Source organism: Callorhinus ursinus, unplaced genomic scaffold (assembly GCF_003265705.2).
Source record: "Callorhinus ursinus isolate GAN/ISIS: 27379988/994484 unplaced genomic scaffold, GSC_fseal_2.0 scaffold44, whole genome shotgun sequence".
Taxonomy (NCBI): Eukaryota; Metazoa; Chordata; class Mammalia; order Carnivora; family Otariidae; genus Callorhinus; species Callorhinus ursinus.
The window spans coordinates 5,084,271-5,105,060 of NW_027397106.1; the positions used below are offsets into that span (position 1 = coordinate 5,084,271).

Below are 20,790 nucleotides of genomic sequence, written 5' to 3' on the forward strand. Positions count from 1 at the left end.
TAAAGTTCCCCTCTAATGCCTGACTTCCTTAAAGCCTCTAGAATCCCCTTCACGGGAAAGTTTCAGACATCCGTCTCCCTGCCTCTCAGCGGAGCTATGCCTGTGTTCATTTCTGTTCTTAAGATTCATCGTGATTGACTGGGACCGACAGAAACAGTTGGGAGTTTTGGTGGTTCCTATTTCTGTTGGTTGGGTTTTCCCCAAGCCCGACCCAAGGAGACTGACAGCGTCAGGGGTGAGTCCCAGCGCAGGACCCACACCTTCGAAGGAAACTCCAACCCCACCGGCGTTTCCCTTCCCCTGCGATGGGAAGGAAATGAGGAGGGGCTAACTGGCTAGGGGTACAGAGCAGGAAAGGGAAGGGAACCTCTGTGACTAGAGCTACCTCCTTCCTCCTTGGCTTCACTGGGGCTGACAGGGGTTGGGTGGGGAGTAAGGAAGCCTTGCTCCCACAGAACCCAGGACGGGGCTAGGCACTGAGCAGGGCTCTGTGCCTGACCTCAAACTGGCAGTAAACCAGAACAGCCCTGCTGGGGAAGCATCAGATCCACCCCTTTCTGCTGCTTCCCGTTATAGGTTTTTATTATTAGATTTCTGGCTGGTTGCTTGATGTAGGAATCAGTCTCAGAGTTGCTTTCAGTGTGAGTTCATCTTCCTCTTCTCCCCCATCTCTCCAGGGTCTCCCTCCTCAAGGACGTTGGTATTTAATTGCCTCCTAGTCTTAGGGTTGGTGGGGGACAAGGGGGGTGGGGGTAGGGGTAAAGGATGGCTGTGTCCTGAGTGGTTGAGAAGCAGCACTGAAGGAGGGACAGAGGCAGAGATCGAGACAACCCAGAAGCAAGAGGGGTCCTTGGGCTATCAGAGCATTACGCAGGATTTTCAGGAGGAAGGGGAAGGAGACTGCGGAACACCCACGGTGTTCCAGACACATCCGGATATAAAACATCTATCATTTAATCCTCATAAACCCCTGTGAAGTAGTGAGATTATCTCCATTTTATGGATGAGCTCTGAAGATCCCACAGTTGATCTTGGGCTCTCTGACTCCACGTTCAGTGCCTCTGCTCCAAAACAGCCACGGCCCCTTTCTGTTCAGCAAGGGTTTCAGGGAGCAGGTAGCAAGGACTGAGCCTGGCTTCTGCCTTACGAGAACTCCCCATCGCTGCAGAGCCACTGGACAAAAATGTCAAGGAAACACACCTTTGACAGAGACCTGAACATATCAGGTTTGTTCCCTGGCTGTCCCCGGAACTCAGGAATCTGTCCTTCCTCAGGACGTCAGAGCCCTGCTGAGCTCACGCACGTTATCGGTTGGCTGCAGAAGCCCTAGTCCCTTGTCTGGCACGGAGAGAAGCCCGTGGTGGGTGGCTCCCGCTCTGCAGTCGGGGACCGACATCGTGTGAGAGTGCTGGAGGCTGGGGGGAATTCCCCTACCCACTTCCTTCCCAGTCACACTTGGGCCCCAAAGAAACAGAGAAGCTGGCATCACTGTCCAGAAAGTGCCACCCAAAGCTTGAGACTGGAGCTTGTGGGTCTGTGGTCAGAGCTGAATCATGCTTCTGCCATCCGTGTCCATACTCTGGGGATGGGGGGCAATCTCTCCTGGGCATCTAAAGTTTGAACCCTGATGTGCCTCTTCCACTCTTCTGTGCTCTTATGCTAGGGTTCCCAAAGGGGGTGACTTTGTTCCATCTTCAAAGCCCCCGGGGCACCGACATCTTCTCCCCAGTTCACCTTGTGGGGAAGCGTGAGGCCGCAGCAGCTGACAGTGGGTGGCTGAGGAAGTTGGTGTAGACAGGATGTGATGTCTGCCACAGTAGCAACAGGCTCCCCCCTTCTCCACCAGTTGCTTTCTTCCAGGGGAGATAACTATTTTCTATTTCCATGGCTTGGACTTGGGAGAAATGGGCAGAAGACAATGAAGTGCTCAAGATGTGCCCAGAGCCAGAACCAGGCCTGAGGTCTGTTTCTTCTCTGGTCTCACTTGGGCTTAGCCAGCAGCAGCCTGGCTGTGGTTAGGAGGGAGACCTTGGTCCGGGCTCACCTTCAACTTTTGGGTCCCTGTTTTGTTGTGGCCTCCTGCCTCTGTCCTCCTCTCCACACAGACATGATGAGAATGGCCCTTAGCCAAGTGGTTTCAGAGAGAACATTCGGGATTGTATTTGCCCAACCAGCCATCCCTACTGCATCAGCAGTCGGCGGGGGGGTGGGGGGGAGGATTTGATTAGCCCCTCTTTGCTGCAAGAGTGCAGGCAGATTCACAGGGCAGCAGAAATTGTGAAGAGGGGTGTGATGGGTAATTCTCTTCCCCTTCTTTTCTTCTCTTCCTTGCCCCATTTTGGTATTCCTAGACACTGAGCAAAAATCCCAACCATACTCCTTTTTTGAGCCATAGTGACCAGGTTTCCAGCCCAGAGCTGGGCCCATTACTCCAAACCAGGATGCCTTAACCTCAGGTTTACCGTCCGCTTCCTCTCCACTAGGTGCCTATCACACCTCATCAGGGGTTGGAGACCATGTGAATAGACACAGTCCTTGAGGGGCTAGATGAGTGTATAGCTAGTTTAATAGGATGTGTGTAGGTAAATGCATAATAGACATGTCTAACAGAAATAAATGATGTTTAAGGTTTTTCTTTCAGTTTCTTAGAAAGTGGAAGGCCCACTCCCAGGATGCTCCCACTTCTGGAATAATGCCTGGCTGTGTGACTCCTTGGGATCCTGGGTGCGCACAATTCGTGTCCCCAGGGATGAGAATATCAAGGAGTGGGCAGATAGATGTAAACCCATTGGCCATGCTTGGGTGCCCAGGGAATTAGAGCTGAACTTGGAACAGCAAGTAAGGAAGAGAAAGAGGAGAGGAAGGCCTTCCAGGTGGCCTATAGCCTGCTGGGGGTAGGGGCTGGATTTGTGGGAAGTCACAGCTCTGACACTTGAGGTAGGAGATCATACTTGATTCGGGAATATGGGGCGAGGGGCAGGTGCAGTGATCTGCCTTGAGAAGCAAGGGCTGTGACCTATAACAAAGACAGCCACACTGGAGAGAAGAGAAGCTTGACTAGGTGGGGTTAAAGGAGGGGGAGTCAGGGCTGCTGGCCTGTGTAGGACTAGCCCGAGGGTGCCTTGGGCTTCCCTCACTCCTGCCCACTTTTATTTATTCACTCAGCAAACAGTAGTGAGCGAAATAAGATGACTCCTGGTCTGCCCTTCCATATTCCAGGTTAGAGTGTCTTTCAGGAAGGCGTTAGGACACTTTCCTGTCTTAATTAATTGGGAGGTGTGTCTTAAGTAACTAGCTACTAATAATTAAAATGCTGATATTTTGTAAATCATTTCCTTAAAAATGAGCTGTTACCTTTATGCTAACGTCCTTCTCATGTACTTGTATCCTGATCTGGGGCATAGGGGTAAATGCATGGCATCCACACAGGCTGCGGCTGGCTCAGGATCCACCCGTAGTCGTGCGTGACGCAGGAAGGCCGTGCATCCCTCAGGCCGTGGGCGAGAAGCAGATGGAGAGTTGCTGTTTTAGACAGTGGCTTTGTAACGTTTTTGCCCTGTCCCAAGTTAAGAAACACATTTTATGGCATATGACTAGTGTGTGTGCATATGTATACGTATATACTTAAAATAAATAATAAAAGAAACAAAAGCTTCGTGAAACATTCCATTTCCTACTTGTAGGAATTTCTGGTATCTTCTAGCCTCTTCTATTTTAATCTGTTTGTTTTCATTAAAAATAAAGTTAATCTTGCCTCACTAAATTGGAAAACATTGTTCAACCAAACTGAACTAAATATGAAGGGGAGGCAGGACTGTCACACCTCTCTGAGCCTTCCTTAGCAGACACAGAGTGTCTGGGTGCAGCCGAGGGCCCTGGAGGGAAAAGGTGTGCACGCTCTCCCTTTCTCTCCTCTGGGTGCAGGGAGCTTTCAGCCCTGTTGACTCAGGTTCTCTCCTCAGAGCTCCATGAACCTGCCTCCCGACAAGGCCCGGCTCCTGCGGCAGTATGACAATGAGAAGAAGTGGGATCTGATCTGTGACCAGGTATGGGGTTTGGGGCGAGGCCCAGGAGTAGGGGTTGTGTCGTGGGCTGGACGAGGCAGCAGGGCCAAAGGCACTGACCACAGTCCTGGGGTCCCTTGAGAAACCCTGGCCTGGGCTTGGCCTCAGTCCGTGCTCACTTCCTGTCCCAAGAGGGCTCTCTTTAACAGAGTTGGGGCGGGCAGGCCAAGTTCCCCTCTAATGCCTGCAAAGAGCTGTCTTGATTTCTTCCTGATGGGCAGTAGCCTGAAAGAAGTTTGTGTTGGTCTGGCTGTCTGGCTGTCTGCAGAGGGAGTTGGGTAGCTTTCCCAGCAGAGCCTGTTTCTGCCTTTCCCCAGGGTGAGGGCTCTGCCTGGCATAGTAGACCAAAGGACCCTTTCTCTCTCACTCTGCCCCAGCCCTGGCACCTCAGGTTTTTCTCATTATGGACAGGCCTCTACGAATGAGAAGACCCAGTCCCCTATAGTCTTCTGTTCCCAAATCTCAGAACATGAGGATTGGAAGCTCTCCCTACATGAACAGTGTTTCAAGCTAGAAGAGACGAGAGAGATTATTACTTAGCTCAGAACTGAGAACCAGGACCCATGGCCTGGCTCTTTCCCTTGCACACATTCGAATTTCACAGGTCATGAGTTTCTGAAATCCGACAGGCCTGTCTGCTCAGTTAGGAGAGTCTGCTTTTACTTCCTTACCTCTTGGGAGGCATGGAAGCGCCTGGCACCGCGCATAGTCAGTGTGCTTACCCAGCACTTTGTGATGGAGCGGTCACAGATTTATGATTTCTTTTCAAGCCCTGGACAGAATCGTAACAGCTAACATTTATTAAGTACTTATAGGGGACCAAGGACTTTACATATATTGAAATATCTCATTTAATCCTCACAAAAACCCCCTGAGGAAGGCACTGTTACATTTTATGGATGAAGAACTCGAGACTCAGTACCGTGCCTGACACTGGAACCAGGATGAAGCAGCCGACTCCATCTGTGCTAGCTATTATGTTCCACTGCCTCCCAAATCAGGCTGCTTGACATAAGGTAGAATTATGCTTCAGAGCTCCTAGTCCGGGTCCTTTCCTCTCTAGGGAAGGCCCGTTTCCTCGTGTTCTGCATTAAGGAGAGCTGGTGAACATGGTGAGCTCCTGCTTGGGGGTTGGAGAACAGTAGCTTGTTGGTACTGAGTTTCTTTAATTGATGATCTCCCAGTCTTTTCCAGGTCATATAATTTTGACTGTTTCTCACACCTTTCTTTTTTCTTTCATTTTGTGTTTAGGCTCTACTTCCTAACATTAGATCATTCTCCCTGAACCCTCTGCAGCACCCCTGCCCTCCAACTCTTCAGATATCTCAGTTGTGAAGGCCCTAACAGGATCAGAATGCTTAAGAGTTTTCCCTGAGTTTTCGCTTGGGTCTAATACAGGGGTTGGACCAAAATGGGGAGGGCATGGTCCCATGGTCTTCGTGGAAGGGGATCGAGGGATGGCTTTGCCAAAAGCAGGTTTAGCATTTGAGGTTGCCTGGATTGTCGGGGCCTGGGGTCTGGGCAAGGAACAGAATGTGTGTTTGTAGCCCTGAATGTGTTAGTGTTGCGAAGCCAGTCCAATCCCAAGTCTGGGTGCAGGGCTGACGAGGTTGCATTCTACAAGGCCTAGCTCCTCTCTCCATGGCCCTCCTAATCCCGGGCCATCAGTTAGCTAGGCAGTGGACACCACTTCTCAGTTGTATCTTTATTTTGGGTGCTGTTCCCAGCTCTTTAATCCCCACGTCTTAGAAAGCAACAGGCTCTTAAAATAATTTTCAACATAGAAAAATATTTTAGGCTCAGAGATCACTAATCGGAGAAGGGGAAGATGGCAGTAGATGAGAAGCGTCTGACAATCAGCCAAGGAAGAGAACCTTTGGTTTGGATGATGCTAAGGGCCAGCTGACAACTTTAGGAGGGTTCGACTTCCTCGACGCTGTCCTCAGAACTCTGGGTGTCTGTGCGCACACGCGTGTTTCCCTCACAGGAACGGTTCCAGGTGAAGAATCCTCCCCACACTTACATCCAGAAACTCCAGAGCTTCTTGGACCCCAGCGTAACCCGGAAGGTGAAGTGAGGCAGGGAGGCCCCACCTTGTTGCCTGTTATAGTCCTGTGGGGTTTGGGGGGCAACCCCTGTGACTTGGGGTGGGACGTCCGCTTCTGAGCAATGGGAGTTGGGTTTCCGGGTTCTGAGGCCATGGGCCTGGAGCTGCTGGCTCCTAACAGAGGGAAGGGTTGCAGCTGCCCTCTTGTGTCCCTTCCCTTTCCTTTTCTACCCCTTTTGTTTGTACTGTAAAGTTGGATCGGGGGCTGCCAATAGTGACAGGAAATTCCATGTTTACAGAAGTTCAGGAGGAGAGTGCAGGAGTCAACCAAAGTACTGAGGGAGCTGGAGATCTCACTTCGTACCAACCACATTGGGTGAGTCAGAATCGGCCATCAGGATCCGGCGGCCTCTGAGGATGGGGGGCTTGTTTATCTCACTGCTGTGAGGCACAGTCACCCCTTGAACGGCTTTTGGTTCCCCGGAGCTTCAGACTGTTCTTTTTCTGGCTTTTCTCCCTTTCAGCTCTGCCAGCTGTTGGCAAGCTTGGGGCCCCTCCTGGGGTCTTCAGCCTGTGGCTTTAAGTAGAAGTCTCTCCCATCACAGCTGAGACTCGAGTCTGCCTGGGGCCTGGGGCTGGACCAAGGGAGGCCCAGAGCATGCTGGGGGCAGAGGAGCACCTTGCCTCAGATAGCTGAGACCTCGTTCCTGGACTGTTTGGTGCCCACAAGTCTATTTTCTTGATTCTAAGACAGTCGTAGTTCATGAGCAGAAGCAGCTTCCTAGGGCACCAAGAAAGTCGATCTAAGGTGGCAGGGGCCAGGAATTGAACATCTTCTGTATCTACAGACCCTGGTACTGCCGGCCCATTGACAGGGTCCCTAGGAATGGGAGTTCCTAGGAGTGAGTCTTGTTTGCTAGTCTCTGAGTAGGGAACCAGCACTTGCTGAACAGGCCGCAGGCTAATGCCTAAGGTACAGTGACAGATGGCAGTGGTCTTGGTTTTATAAAACCATAACCAGTCAGAGCATATGTAGTGAAAGTGAGAGAGAGAGTGTACACAAAGGACAGTGAGGGAAACCTGATGGAGGACTGCAGGCGGGGCTACCATCCTGACCAAGGGGCCAAGCACAAATATTGAGAGCTTGCATGAGTGAGAAGTCGAGCCGGGGGTGGGGGTGGGGGAGGCTGGGCAGGGGCCATCCCCAGGGTCCTGGGCTTCCTGAGAGCAGGGGTGGAAAGAGCCGAATGACATCATCTGCCTTTCCCCTCCTGCCTGTGGTGGCTGCCCGCTTGTCCACGCCGGGCCAGGCCTGCCTGGGGCTCTTACAGAGGCTACCTGTGTGCAGCCAGCCGCGGCAGTAGCAGTCATGGGGGAAATGGCACCGGAGAGAACAGGAAAGGGATAGTTCCTGGCCTCGGCAGCTGTGCTTGGTGGCCAGAATTGGCTTCCACACCTCTTCCGTGAACCAGAGTGAAAGCTGACATGCTAGCAAACGTGAAACTCAGCCTGCAGCTGTATTTGGTGAATCGTCACAGGAGTGGCAGGGCCTCCTTAGCTACCCTGTGTGTTTTGGGGGGGGGGGGGAGTGAAACAGATGGCAACTCCAAATCCCACCTACCACCCTGCACACCACCCCGCAGGGCCTTCCACTACTCACTTCCCTCTCAGGCCCCCCTTTCTTTCTTAGTAGGTCTTGCCGCATGAGGATGGGAGCCTGTTCTTCTCAGGAGAGGGCCACAGAGCCGTGTGTGACACTCCCCTCTGCTCACCCCTTCCACCTGGTGCCTGCCTCTCTGGCCACTGGCCAGGAGCTGGGGCGAGAGCAGCATGGTTCCCAGGCCCGGGGCCTCTTGGCAGTTGGCACACAAGTTAGAGGTCTGGACCTGGCCCTTGGTTCCCAGGGAACAGCTTCGTGTCTGGCATTTTAGGAGCTCTTGTCTGAACTGTGGCTTCTCTGGGCAGTTGTGGGGGAGGACCAGGCTCCTTCCCAGATTTCTAGGCCGGAAGAGTTTGTCAGGCTGTCAGGCTGGGGTGTGGGTGCTCCGGGGTGGTAGGAGCCCAGGGCAAGGTGGGGAGAGGAGGATCCTGCTTCTGTCACAGCCTGATCAGCCCCAGGGCCTGCCGAAGCTGGGTGTGTAGGGGCAGCCCAATGGGAACTCAGGCCCTGGCGCGGGGCAGGCTGGGAAGTGGGATTCCAGAGCCTCACCAGCTCCTCCTCCCTCTGGTTTGTATTGGTTTCTCTGCCTTGCCGAAGTGCCCTTTAACCTCTCCTCAAAGTGTCAAGATCCCGAAAATAGCAGTGTAGACTCAGACAGGAAATGAGAAGGGGGTGGGGAGCTGGAGAGCAGACAGACAGGAAACGGGAGGCCTGTCGGCCCCCAGAGAGGAAGCTAACTTCAGGCAGCTCCGGTGTCAGTCAGCCTCAGCTGAGCCTGGTGCTCCGGCCCAGCCTCTCACTGTGTCCCAGGGTGTGGCCAGCAAACATGGCACTGGTGTTCCAGCTGTGGGGGAGAGGCGGCCCTGCAGGGCTGTTGGGGGCAGCTGCCTATAAAGACCCCCAGACATCCGAGGGAACAGAGCACTGAGGAGAGTCGGGGTTTTATCCTGAGCGTTTTATGTTGCTCTATGCTGTGGAATGAACCTGTCCTGTAACAGCCCTCCTGGGATCGGCTCTTGAATTTCCTTCCAGGGATATCTCAGGCCAAGAGGCCTGAAGGCAGAAAGGTGGAAATGCCAGGGTCCATTGTCTTTACGGTCTTTGTTGTCCACCTTCCTGCCTCTCTGGCTTGAAGGGGCCTAAGTCTTCAGGGAGTTACTCGAATCCCTGACCGTTCCCCCATCCTTTTCCTATTCCTATTCTGTCAAACTCACCCTGACCAAACACAGAATTCCCGCATATCCCTCTTTGCTCACTGTGACCGAGACTATCTTTCCTTGAACTTGGTGGAAGGGCCCTTTGGCCCAACATGTCTCTGTTCCAGAGCTCTCTTTGACCTTTTTTGCCTGCCTTTCGACGGAGACTTCGGTCCAATTGGAGACTTGCTAGCCCTTGTCAGGCACAGCTGTGCACAAGGGCCTGTGGTAAATGCTCTTGATCAACCCCCCCATGTCCCCACAATTTTGCCAATAAACATCAAGCAGGGACAGCACACTCGGTGTTGTGCCAGACACCAAGGACGCAGAAAAGGATTGAGCCAGGGCCCTGGCCATTTAAGAGAGGGTTCCTGAAAGCTTGTGTGGCTGACATGGTATTGGAAGGCCTTGTACCTTTTCCCATCCCTGGCTCCCCGGCCTCGCGGAGGTCTAGGCCCGTGATGTGACCACGGAATGGGTCTGCCATGGGTTTTGAACCTCAGAATTTTTCCAGCCTGGTGCTAAGTTCCAGAGGATTCAGGAGTGGGTGCTGGGTCAGAGGCCCCTCGCCCTTCTCACCCTCGACCAGCTTTTAGCAGACCCCTGCACTATGTTTCCTCTATTGGCAGGTGGGTGCGGGAGTTTCTGAATGATGAAAACAAAGGCCTGGACGTGCTCGTGGATTACCTGTCCTTTGCCCAGTGTTCGGTCATGTGAGTACCTCCCCGGGGCTAGGGTTGGGGTCGGCGAGGGAGGACACAGCTCCATTCTGATTTGCTGAGGAAGGGTGAGACTGGAGTGGTGAAGGCGGGAGTAGGGGTCCCAGGCCGGGAGGGGAGAGCCCAGGCAGTGGGAGTGGGCAGGCAGCCGAGAAGATGTCTGGGACCCGTGAAGAAGGCCAGGTGGCTGGAGCAGAAGGAGGGAGATATGGAAAGGGAGCTCAGGATTAGAACCCAAAGGATCCAGACTCCAGGCTGCGAGCAGTCCAAGGAAATGTCCTGGCTTCTGGGAGAGACGCCCAGCGGGATTCATTTGCCTTTGGAGAGTTGAGTCTTTAAGAACCTCCTTTGGGTCTCCAGATGTGAGAGGGTTACTCCAGGTCGTTGCTGAAGAAGAGCCCCAGGAGCAGTGAGCATGACCTTTGACCCACACTGAAAATGAAGTATTCGGAGCCCTTTTCAGTCCCGTGGGGCGGGTCCCTCAGCACAGGAGTACCCATGAGAAGGCCGCATGAGGTGGTGAAAAGGGCCGACAACGGCAAAGCTGGTTGTGGGTCTCAGTTACGTCCGTGACTATCCGGGCGACCTCAAGCACATTTGCGTCCTCTTACAGAAAAGGGGATCCATGTTCCAGAGTTGTTGTAAGGTTGAGATGATAAAGTGTGTAAAGCAACTAGTAGTGTTCAGAACGTAGTAAGTCTGTACTGCTCTAGCCGCTTTATTGTTTGTTATTCAAGGTGGTATAACCTACCATAATTGCCTGACTATATGGAAAGAGGGATTATACTGATCATTCACGTGATGCCGGATGAATGCTTCAGACTTAGAGCCAAGACTTCAGCCCTTGGCTGACCAATCGTCCCAGTATGCCCGTGACTTTTCCCAATGTTAGCACCAAAAGTCCCAAGTCCTGGGGAAATGCCCTAGTCCTGGGACTCAGTCCTAACCTTGGCTTTCACTTTTGTTGTTACTATCCTTACCCCACGGCCATTCTCCTTGGTCCAGCAGATCTTCAGTCTTAGCTCTTTAGGGGTTCGAACTAATGCCTCTCCTCAGTTTGGCCTTTCGCTTTTCCCAGGTCACCCCCCCCTTAAAACCAAGAGTGGCCTACTCCCCGTTCCCATCCCTTCAGAATTCAGGCCTCGTGATGCTCCTCTCCCTTTAAAAACTACTCTTTTTATAGAAAGCAATGAAAAACATTTGCTGAAGTGATTTTAAAAAAAAAAATTCAGAGCTTTTATAGTAAAAAGATGCAGATCATTTTTCCAAATAAGCCTATCTATCCCGTTTGAAAAGCAAACAGATCCCAGCTGCTCGAAACCAAAATACGCTGGATCCTCCGGACTGTAGTGTCCACAGCAGTGCTTTTGACTCTGTTTTCGAAAGAAAGATTCAGGGCAGGGAGAGGGTGTGAAGGGGAGAGAAAGTGTGTTTTGGGAAGGGTTGAAAGGAAAAGGGTGAAGCCAAACAGAGGCTGGGTGAAGGCATCTATCTGTAAATTGCGGGCACTGGCACTAGGGAATACAATTACTGACTGAGGAGGGCCACTGGCTGGGTTCCCTGTCAGGGAGCCTCCTCTGATGTTTGCTTGAGAGCCCCATTAAGCAGCTCAGCATCAGGACTCTGCAGCCTACCCCTGCTCCTTTGGAACATTCAGTCACCTGCAGATATCATTTCCTATTTCAGAAATGCCTCTGACCCTGGGGCTATGAATGTCTGAGCAGAAGGTTCCTCGGGGGAAGAGCCTGTCGGAGATGCTCGTTCAGTCCTTAATGACCTACTTGGGGGAAGAGGACAGGAAAGACAAGTGGGGCTGGTTTCTCAGAGTGGGTATATCCTGATGTGGGGATTCGTAAAGGACAGTGCCCCGTGATCTCAAGCCATCCTCCTTGTCCTGGCCTCACTCCCAAATTGCTGGTGGCAATCACAGAAGTAGAAAGGGACAGAGAAACCATCCCAACTCCTGTAGGGACAAAGGTCCCCAGTCCACACCCTCGACCTGTGATTTCTTCCCCCAGGCAGCCTCTATTCCAGAAAACCTAGCAGTCTCAAGTAGAACCACGGAAAACCCAGCCATTAAAACCCAGTGCTGGGATGGGACCGTGGTACTCTTGAACCTAGTGGACTGTCCCACTCTGGGTTGGACCTAGTGGACTCTCCCACTCTAGGTTGGCTTGGACCTCCGTTCCCTTCCCTCGTGAGCCCAATCCAGAACCAGCCGGGCCCCTTCAGGGCACTGAGAGGCCCCTTTGGCCACTGCCATTTGCCAACAGCAAGACCTGCGTTGGCCTGTTCGCCACCGCCCTTGCACAGAGCGGATTCTCCATGGGGAGCCATGGCTTCTCTGAGACGTGCTATCTAAGGCTGGGAGTGCAGAGAGCCTCCCTTTGGGCCCATGGAGAGGTCACTCCTGGAGTTGCCTGGCCAGCGAGGTGCCGCAGCTCACCCCTGTCAGCATTCCCATCCCCTCAGATCCCCTTCCTGGTTGCTGTCTGTGCCTCCGCTGCCCTTGTCCTGCGTGGGTGGCTCTCCCGACCAGGGTTGGGTCTCTGCTGCCCAATTCCGCTTTCTCTTCTTGCCGTTCTTGCTTCTGATTGCCCTCGAGGTCTACAGGGCGGGGTGGGCTGGCCAGGGGGCTTAGCACTGAATTTCTCCTGTGTGTGCGCTTGTGTGTCCTTTCCTGCTCCAGGTTTGACTTTGAGGGTCTGGAGAGTAGTGACGATGGTGCATTTGACAAGCTCCGGTCCTGGAGCAGGTCCATCGAGGACCTGCAGCCACCCAGCGCCCTGTCAGCCCCCTTCACCAACAGCCTCGCTCGCTCTGCGCGCCAGTCTGTGCTCCGGTATGTGCGCTCTTGCTCTGCCCACCTGCCTCCCACCCTAGCCCCCCAGTCCAGGTCTTGGGTGCCAGGGGTGAGTGCTCATTGCTCCTCCCCCCACTCTTGCTTCCAGGCTCAGCTCTCTTGCCCTCTGCCTGCCAGTCTGTCTCTGGTCTGTCCTCTCTGTCTCCTTGACTCTGCCCAGCAATCTGTCCTGGGTAAGTACATCGCCCTCGGCTGAGCCCACCCCATCTGGGGTTCCAGTTCTCCCCTCTCCACACTCCCCTCTAGGGGCTCCCCCTCCCCATTCCTCTTTTTCATTCTGCCACTCCTGCCGGCCTCTTAGGTGGGGCCGGCCCTCATCCAGCTCCCTCGTCTTCACTGGGTGATGAGCTCCTGCCCTCAAGTCTGTTTCCCTCTGGCTCTGCATTCTGCCCCATCAGCTGCTCCGAGACCAGCTCCCCCACAACCTGCCCGCAGCTCACCTTCCCTTCCCTTCTTCCTTTTCTCTCCAAGCCTGCCTTGTGTTCTTCTTCTTCTTCTTCTTCTTTTTTTTTTTTTTTTGCAGTATTGTAGGAGCTGTCCTGCCCGGAGGCAGGTGGATAGACCAGATGACTTTTCAGAGCCCCTCCTACCCAGGGCGGCTCTCCTTTGGGCCCTGTGGCCCTTTCTGTGGTCTGTGTTCCTCTTGTGGCCATGCTTTTATCCTGGTCTCCTTTTGTCGCTCTGACCCTGCTCATCATTCTAGTCATTCATGCATGAGCAGACACCATTTGTGCTTCCTCTTTCTTTCATGAAACATCACTGGGGGCCAAGCCAGATGTAGCCCCTGGCCCTCCTATTGCCTTTGGGGTCTGCTGTGCCCTTTCTGGGCTGTAGAAGTGGGATGGGAGCCAAGATGCTCCGGCCCCAGGGAATTTGTGGAAGATGCAGCGACTGGAAGGAGGAGGAGGGCAGGCTCAGATGACTGTCTCCCTGGATCCATCTTGAGGACTAGAAAGACCTGCACGCCTGCCATTGTATTTTGGAGGGTCCTGGGCTCAGGATGGTTTGGGCCCTGATTATAAAGCTGGGATCCCAGGTAGTTACTCACAAAGGCCTGTGGCAGAGAGGTGAAAACTGCTGAGCACCCTGCCCCTGCCTCCCCCACCACTCTCGAGGCTGTCGGTTCAAGGTCCCCTGTCTCCCTCTCTTGCTGCTGTGGAGGTGCAGCCTGCTGTCCGGGTGATGGTGAGCGCTCCTAGACCCTTCACCAGCAGCCCCCTCTTCCCCAGGTACAGCACTCTCCCTGGGCGCAGGGCCCTGAAGAACTCCCGCCTGGTGAGCCAGAAGGATGATGTCCATGTCTGTATCCTTTGCCTCAGAGCCATCATGAACTATCAGGTAAGGGGGCAGCACTGGCCACGGATGCTCTGCCTGTCCTGCCTCATCTGCCAAACTAGAAGAGCTGGGAGGGCACCAGCTTGTAAAAGGCGAGTTTGCTGGCAGGCCGATAGTCAAGGAGATCCAGCAGGGAGCTGCCTTCCCACCATCAAGGTCTTCCTTCCTTGTTACAGTACGGCTTCAACCTGGTCATGTCCCACCCCCACGCCGTCAATGAGATTGCACTCAGTCTCAACAACAAGAACCCAAGGTGAGTTGCTTCCCTCCCCTCTCCTCCCCACTGTGCCCAGGGCTCTGGAGATCTGGGCTCCACTTGACCCTGACAACAAGTCCCGCCTGCCTGGTCTCAGGGACCGGCGGCCTAGGTCAGCGCCTTCGTTCTGCTCCTTCTGCTAGAGGAGGAGGAGTGTCCCTGGCTTCCCTCTGGTCTGCACAGTTCAGCGAGGGGCCAAGCCTTCCTACCCCTGCTTTCTTTCCAAAACCCACTCCCCTCACTTGTGAGGCTGTCTCCACTCTGAAAGAACTCGCCTGGTTGTGGAGGTGAACTGTGTGGTGGCCAGGGTGGGGAGCTAAAGGGTTAATCTTTTTTCTTCACCCCTTAGGACCAAAGCCCTTGTCTTGGAGCTCTTGGCAGCTGTGTGTTTGGTGCGGGGAGGTCACGAAATCATTCTTGCTGCCTTTGACAATTTCAAAGAGGTCAGTCTTCTATGTGTGTGTGTGTATGTGTGTTTGGTGAGGAGGTGGGGAGCCAGGTAGGTAGCACCCTTTCCTGTGATCTCACACATCCCAGTGATGATTTTAACATCCTGTGCTTAACTAAGAAGCCTGCCCCCTCTGCTTTTTTTTCTTAACACCAAAACCAGAACTTCTGCCTTACCAGATCTTATGGCAAGACAGATCCTGAACGGCCAGCTAAAGAGGCCCTCACTTTTTTTTTTTTTAAAGATTTTATTTATTTATTTGACAGAGAGAGACACAGCGAGAGAGGGAACACAAGCAGGGGGAGTGGGAGAGGGAGAAGCAGACTCCCTGCTGAGCAGGGAGCCCGATGCGGGGCTCGATCCCAGGACCCCAGGATCATGACCTGAGCTGAAGGCAGACGCTTAACGACTGAGCCACCCAGGCGCCCCAAGAGACCCTCACTTGAGGGCTGCAGTCCGATGGCTCTAACCTGGCCATGCATCAGAATGCCTGAGGATCTTGTTAAACTTACTCCTGGGGGGCTGAGTACCTATGCTTTAATAGGCCCCCCAGGTGGCTCTGAGGCAGAGAGCCCACTGGTAGAACCCAAGACAGACGTGTTTGCGGTGGGAGGAGAAGGCAAGCAAGCATCCTTCTGGGTTGTTGGCTGTTACTGGTGAGGGGAGAGGAAGCTCCTACTTGGAATTTCCCCAGCCTCTGGGCCTGGCTCTAAAACTTTCATCTGCTTGAACATAAGGATTCCTCGACATCCAGTCGTAGCTGTTGGGCCCACCCCTTCCTCCACTTTGGACCTCTTCCCTAACATCCATTGTTCAAGCCAGGAAATGGCTCTTCCTCCTTGAAGGCAGAGGCTCAACAGAGTCTGTAGACCCCTCTTAGCACAGGGGCTTTCCTGCACCCTGGCCTCTCTCCTGTGTCCCCACTAGGACCTCAGCCATGGCCTCCAACCTTCCTCCTTCCTCCTTCCTTCCTTCCTTCAATAACTGAGCAACTGTGTTTCTCCTTGGCCTACCCCCAGAGGCACCTAAAGCCCAGACTAATGGCCCAGGCTTTACTGTGAGACCAGTAACCCAAGGTAATGGCAGGTCCCAGGCTTTCTTCTCCTTGGAGAGCTTGTTAAACTAACAGGATTTCTTCTATATGTTGCAAATGGTTCCTTGCATAGAAAGAGTCATGATTAAGCTTAGTCTGAACCAGTCCCTTTGTCATGATGTTCCTGGGAGCAGGGCTCAAGGGCTTAGGTTCTGCATGGGATAGAGCTTCTCACTGAGAAAGTTTGCTTGTTCAGGTATGCAAGGAACTACACCGCTTTGAGAAGCTGATGGAGTATTTCCGGAATGAGGACAGCAACATCGACTTCATGGTGAGGAACTGGGCCTGGGTCAGGCGCATGCCCAGCAGGGTCCCATGCTCCTTGCGAATAGGCCCAGGCCAACAGCATATCTTGATATTCTGTCTAGAACCTGGAATGATTCTCTCTACTCAGTAAGTGCTTCTTGTCCACTCACCTACCCCAGAGAGCTTTTAGAAACTCCAGGACAATGACAGTTTTGTGTCTTGGGTCCACCTCCTTTCCCCCCCCCCCCTTTTTGTGGCCTCACTGCCCCTGATTTGGATCCTTTCAAGCTGCTTCGCTTTGCCCAAGCTTTTCCTCTAGCTTCTCTTCCCTTCAGCCTTCGGTCTTTAGTTACATAGTGTTGTCTCAAGAAATACCTGCTGATGTGCAAAGGAAATCAGTTGTATCTTCATTTCCATCTATTTCTCATATAATTTACTTGTCTCTGTACACTGAATCTTAAGTTTGATTTTTTTTTTTTTAAGATTTTATTTAGTCATTTGACAGAGAGAGACACAGAGAGAGAGAGGGAACACAAGCAGGGGGAGTGGGAGAGGGAGAAGCAGGCTTCCCGCAGAGCGGGGAGCCCAATGTGGGGCTCGATCCCAGGACCCTGGGATCATGACCTGAGCTGAAGGCAGACGCTTAACGACTGAGCCACCCAGGCGCCCCTTAAGTTTGATATTTTTTAAGTTAAAATACTTTTATTGTTCTCAGAAAGACTCACTTTTTTTATTTACTCCTTTGATTACCCCCACAATGATACCGGTTCTAACACCCTGGCTCTGCGGTCTCTCCTGGCCCTCCCTGCCTCTGACCCTCTGAGCGGCTTCTCCCCAGGTGGCCTGCATGCAGTTTATCAACATCGTGGTGCACTCAGTAGAGGACATGAACTTCCGGGTCCACCTGCAGTATGAGTTCACCAAGCTGGGGCTGGAGGAGTTCTTGCAGGTGAGCTGGGCTCGAGTCTTTGCGGGTGAGGAGCTTGGGGGCAGAGGACCAGCTTAGTCATATCATGAAGGGTTCTTCTTGTACACGAGCCTAGTCGTGGATGCTCTTGGAACCCTGCCTGTCTTCTGCGGCCGGGGTCTTGGGCCCTCCTGCAGGGGGCGCTCTCTAATTTGGCAGCTCCACTGGATGAGACTGCATGGCTGCAGAAGGACGTCCCTGGGTCTTATGCTCTAGGAAGTGGTCATGGAGGTGATGAGGAGCACGTCTCTCTCAGGAGGCTCCCCAACTACTACCGTGTCTGCTCTTCCCAGAAGTCAAGGCACACAGAGAGCGAGAAGCTGCAGGTGCAGATCCAGGCGTACCTGGACAATGTGTTTGATGTGGGAGGCTTGTTGGAGGATGCAGAGACCAAGAACGTAGCCCTGGAGAAGGTGGAGGAGCTGGAGGAGCATGTGTCCCACGTAGGTAGTCCTTTTTTGCTGCCAGAACTCCCACTGGGGATGGGGAGAGGACGGGGCCATCACAGTTCCAGATTGAGGCCCAGGGAAGCCGCAGAACCCAGCACGCTCTGGCCGAGGCCCTGGGTCATCCACAGATTAGGACACACACTGACCTCCAGGACTGGGCGTGAGGTGGCCTCAGGCTTGAGAGAGTCAGGTGTGGTCTGTTTCACGGGGTCTCAGACCCGGGCCCACGGGAGTGATACAGGGAAGCCATGGGGCTCCACGGCCTTTGGAGCCCTGGGAGCGGGGGGTCGGGTCCAGGTCCTGGTGGAGGTTCAGGCTGTGCAAAGTGCCCAGGCTTTAGGGCCAGCGCCGGACCTGCTCTTCCCATCCTGCAGCTCACGGAGAAGCTTCTGGACCTAGAGAATGAGAACATGATGCGTGTGGCCGAGCTAGAGAAGCAGCTGCTGCAGCGGGAGAAGGAACTAGAGAGCGTCAAGGTACCAAGTAATCTGGAGAAGGGAAGCGCTGACTCGGGCTGGGCTCCAGGGCCTGGGGAGCTGGCCTTCCCTTTCTTTCTTTCCTTCTTTCTTTCGTTTTTTCTTTCTTTCTTTCTTTCGATATATCTCTTATCAATTTATTTTTTATCTCTTTGCTTTTTCGTACAGTCAGCTCCATCCTATTATAAGAAATGCATCTGAAAATCATAGTTTTTTTTTATTTGGGTTTTATTTCTTGAGTCATGTCAAGTCTTTGAAAATCCAGATCTTGGTTCACACTTGAGGGACTCAGAGGAGGGTGGGCTGATGACTTCACCCCATCTTTTATTTTTTATTTATTTTTTTAAAGATTTATTTATTTATTTTATTTGAGAGAGAGAGAGCATGAGAGAGAAAGCACATGAGATGGGGAAGGGTCAGAGGGAGAAGCAGACTCCCTGCCGAGCAGGGAGCCCGATGCGGGACTTGATCCAGGGACTCCAGGATCATGACCTGAGCCGAAGGCAGTCGCTTAACCAGCTGAGCCACCCAGGCGCCCTCACCCCGTGTTTTAGTTGGAGAGGGAAACTGAATCGAGTGGGCCGGACACAGAGGAGGGTAGGAGTAGGTGGGGCGCCCGCAGGCACCTCCAGCATCCAGGCCCCCTCCTACCGGCCCCTCCTATTGCTTTTCCCTCCCCTGCGTAATGGGCAGGCTGAGTAGCTCAGGGACTATCCACCAGGTATCCTAAGTCGGGAGACCAGGGGCTTGATATACATCTGTCAGGTCCCTGCTGAGAGTCTGAAGTGCTGTTCTAGGGAGTATGGAGGATACAGAGATGGCTAGGGCAGGGTCTTGTCCATAGGGGGCTGCCAACGGAGTGGTTATACGAGGCCAAACACAGTGGGAGCAGTTGAGGCCCGGAGGGCTGAGGGCAGGCCCAGGAGCTGTGCCCAGGAGCAGCCTCCGGCCTGGGCCTTGAGGAACCAGTGAGTCTAAGTCTGGGTCCGAGAGGAAGCACACTGGAGGGTGCCGTCCTGTGCAGTCCAGCCTCCCTCGCCTCCACCTGCGTTCCTGCTGCTCTCTGCCCCTGCGCACCCTCCCAGAGACCCCCGCTGAGAAGCCTGGGGCAGGAAGTGTCACTCTCAGGGCCAACAATGGCTGTGCCTTCCACTGACCCTCTCCCTACTGGCACTGTCTCCCTGATAGGAGACTTACGAGAACACGAGCCACCAGGTACACACCCTGCGGCGACTCATTAAAGAGAAGGAGGAGGCCTTCCAGCGCCGGTGCCACTTGGAGCCTGGGGCGCGGGGCCTGGAGTCCACGGGCAGCGAGGCCCTGGCCCGGATAGGCCCCGCAGAGCTGAGTGAGGCCATGCTGCCCTCCGACCTGGACCTCCTGGCTCCAGCCCCGCCGCCCGAGGAGGCCCTGCCCCTGCCCCCGCCGCCAGCTCCTCCCCTGCCCCCGCCCCCACCCCCGTTACCAGGTGAGGAGGGCCTTGGGAGCCCCGAGGGGCAGCCCCATCTCAGGGCCACACCAAAACCCCAGGCAGCAGTGCCTCCCTTAGGGAGAAGCCAGGGATGTGGGTGGAAGGATGTGAAGTCGGGTGGGAAAGGCTCGAGGGAGGGCGAGAATCTGAGGGAGGCTCAGGTTACTGGGGAAGGGAGTATCTCAGGGCAGACATGGGTTTGTTCTAAGGATCATAAAGGTGCCGCTCCTGATTCCTCTGAGGATGGCCATGGAGAGGGCTTAGACCAGAGCAGGAGACAGTGGGCCAGAGGCCAGCGAGACCTGCCCCACCAGAGCTAGGACCCCTGGGAACCGGAGGGGCAGGGAGTTCACACATCCTCTTTCCCCAAGAGACTTTGCAGAGAGGTGGGGTGGCATCGGGGAAGGGACCTCTGGAGAGTCTTTTGGGCCCTGGGTCACCGTGGCATTTCTTTTCCCGCAGACAAGTGTCCCCCAGCCCCACCTCTCCCTGGCGCTGCTCCCTCTGTGGTGTTGACAGTAGGCCTGTCAGGTGAGTCCCCCCAGGGCTCTGGGCAGAGCTAGTGGGACGTAGGGAGAGTGTCCTTAGCCCCAGCGCCTCACTGATCTTCCTTTCAAATTTAGCCATTCGCATCAAGAAACCTATCAAGACCAAGTTCCGGCTGCCAGTCTTCAACTGGACAGCACTGAAACCCAACCAGATCAGCGGCACTGTATTCAGTGAACTTGACGATGAGAAGATCTTGGAGGTAGCAGGAGCCCTTAGGGGTCGGGTAGAGGGCTGGGGACCAGACCGTGTTTTTAGCCAGATCTCCTGGCCTTGGAAACACCCTCACACCCTCAGACCCAGGCATCCATGTGCCAGAGCTGAACAGATGCTGGGCGTGCTGCCAGAGGTCTTCTAGTAGGATAGGTCACTGCATTTTCCCTTCTCGTCAACCCCTGCCAGGACCTAGACCTAGACAAATTTGAAGAACTGTTCAAGACGAAAGCCCAGGGCCCTGCCCTTGACCTCATCTGCTCTAAGAACAAGACAGCGCAAAAGGCCGCCAGCAAGGTGACCCTGTTGGAAGCCAATCGTGCCAAGAACCTAGCCATCACTCTACGCAAGGCTGGCCGCTCGGCCGAGGAGATCTGCAGGGCCATCCACACGTGAGGCTCCCACTGACCTTGCCCTGGTCCCAGTCAGTTGGCAACCCAGTTCACCTAGGATCCTGGCCTTCCTGGATTCCAGGGCATCAACAGAGCCATCTCACACCCTTCAGTCATCCCCTGGTTTGGCCGGAACTTATTGCATCTGTGCTGTGTGCCAGGGACTGTGGGAGGTGCCGGGGATTCAGCCCAAACCTTCACTTAAGTTGCTGCCAGTCTCGGGGGAACAGTCCAGTAGCACTGGGTAATAACCACCAAGGTGGTGGAGGTGTAGGTAGCTTTCGGGGAACAGAGCAGGCCAGGTAGCTGAGCTTGGTGATCAGGGAAGGCTTCCGGGAGGAGGTGAGGT

At 54.1% G+C, this 20,790-nt stretch overlaps 2 protein-coding genes across 7 annotated transcripts in view; one reads left to right on the top strand and one right to left on the bottom strand.

The window, feature by feature from the left end:
- Positions 1-20,790, bottom strand: part of PRPF40B (pre-mRNA processing factor 40 homolog B) — an 80,390-nt gene that overhangs the window by 32,553 nt on the left and 27,047 nt on the right. The gene's annotated exons all lie outside the window — the stretch shown is intronic.
- The window catches only part of FMNL3 (formin like 3), a 51,660-nt gene that overhangs the window by 25,386 nt on the left and 5,484 nt on the right, over positions 1-20,790 (top strand). For 3 of the 6 annotated variants that reach the window (XM_025882874.2, XM_025882875.2, XM_073882020.1), the window contains exons 2-17: positions 3,963-4,046; positions 6,052-6,132; positions 6,411-6,487; positions 9,597-9,680; positions 12,376-12,528; positions 13,779-13,887; positions 14,061-14,137; positions 14,490-14,583; positions 15,878-15,952; positions 16,766-16,876; positions 17,188-17,337; positions 17,718-17,819; positions 19,008-19,287; positions 19,753-19,821; positions 19,914-20,038; positions 20,239-20,441. In XM_025882874.2, coding sequence (XP_025738659.1) covers positions 3,963-4,046; positions 6,052-6,132; positions 6,411-6,487; positions 9,597-9,680; positions 12,376-12,528; positions 13,779-13,887; positions 14,061-14,137; positions 14,490-14,583; positions 15,878-15,952; positions 16,766-16,876; positions 17,188-17,337; positions 17,718-17,819; positions 19,008-19,287; positions 19,753-19,821; positions 19,914-20,038; positions 20,239-20,441 — 1,874 coding nt within the window. The remainder of the gene's footprint in view (positions 1-3,962; positions 4,047-6,051; positions 6,133-6,410; positions 6,488-9,596; positions 9,681-12,375; positions 12,529-13,778; positions 13,888-14,060; positions 14,138-14,489; positions 14,584-15,877; positions 15,953-16,765; positions 16,877-17,187; positions 17,338-17,717; positions 17,820-19,007; positions 19,288-19,752; positions 19,822-19,913; positions 20,039-20,238; positions 20,442-20,790) is intronic. The other 3 variants (XM_025882878.2, XM_025882879.2, XM_025882876.2) reach the window with 2 other exon arrangements.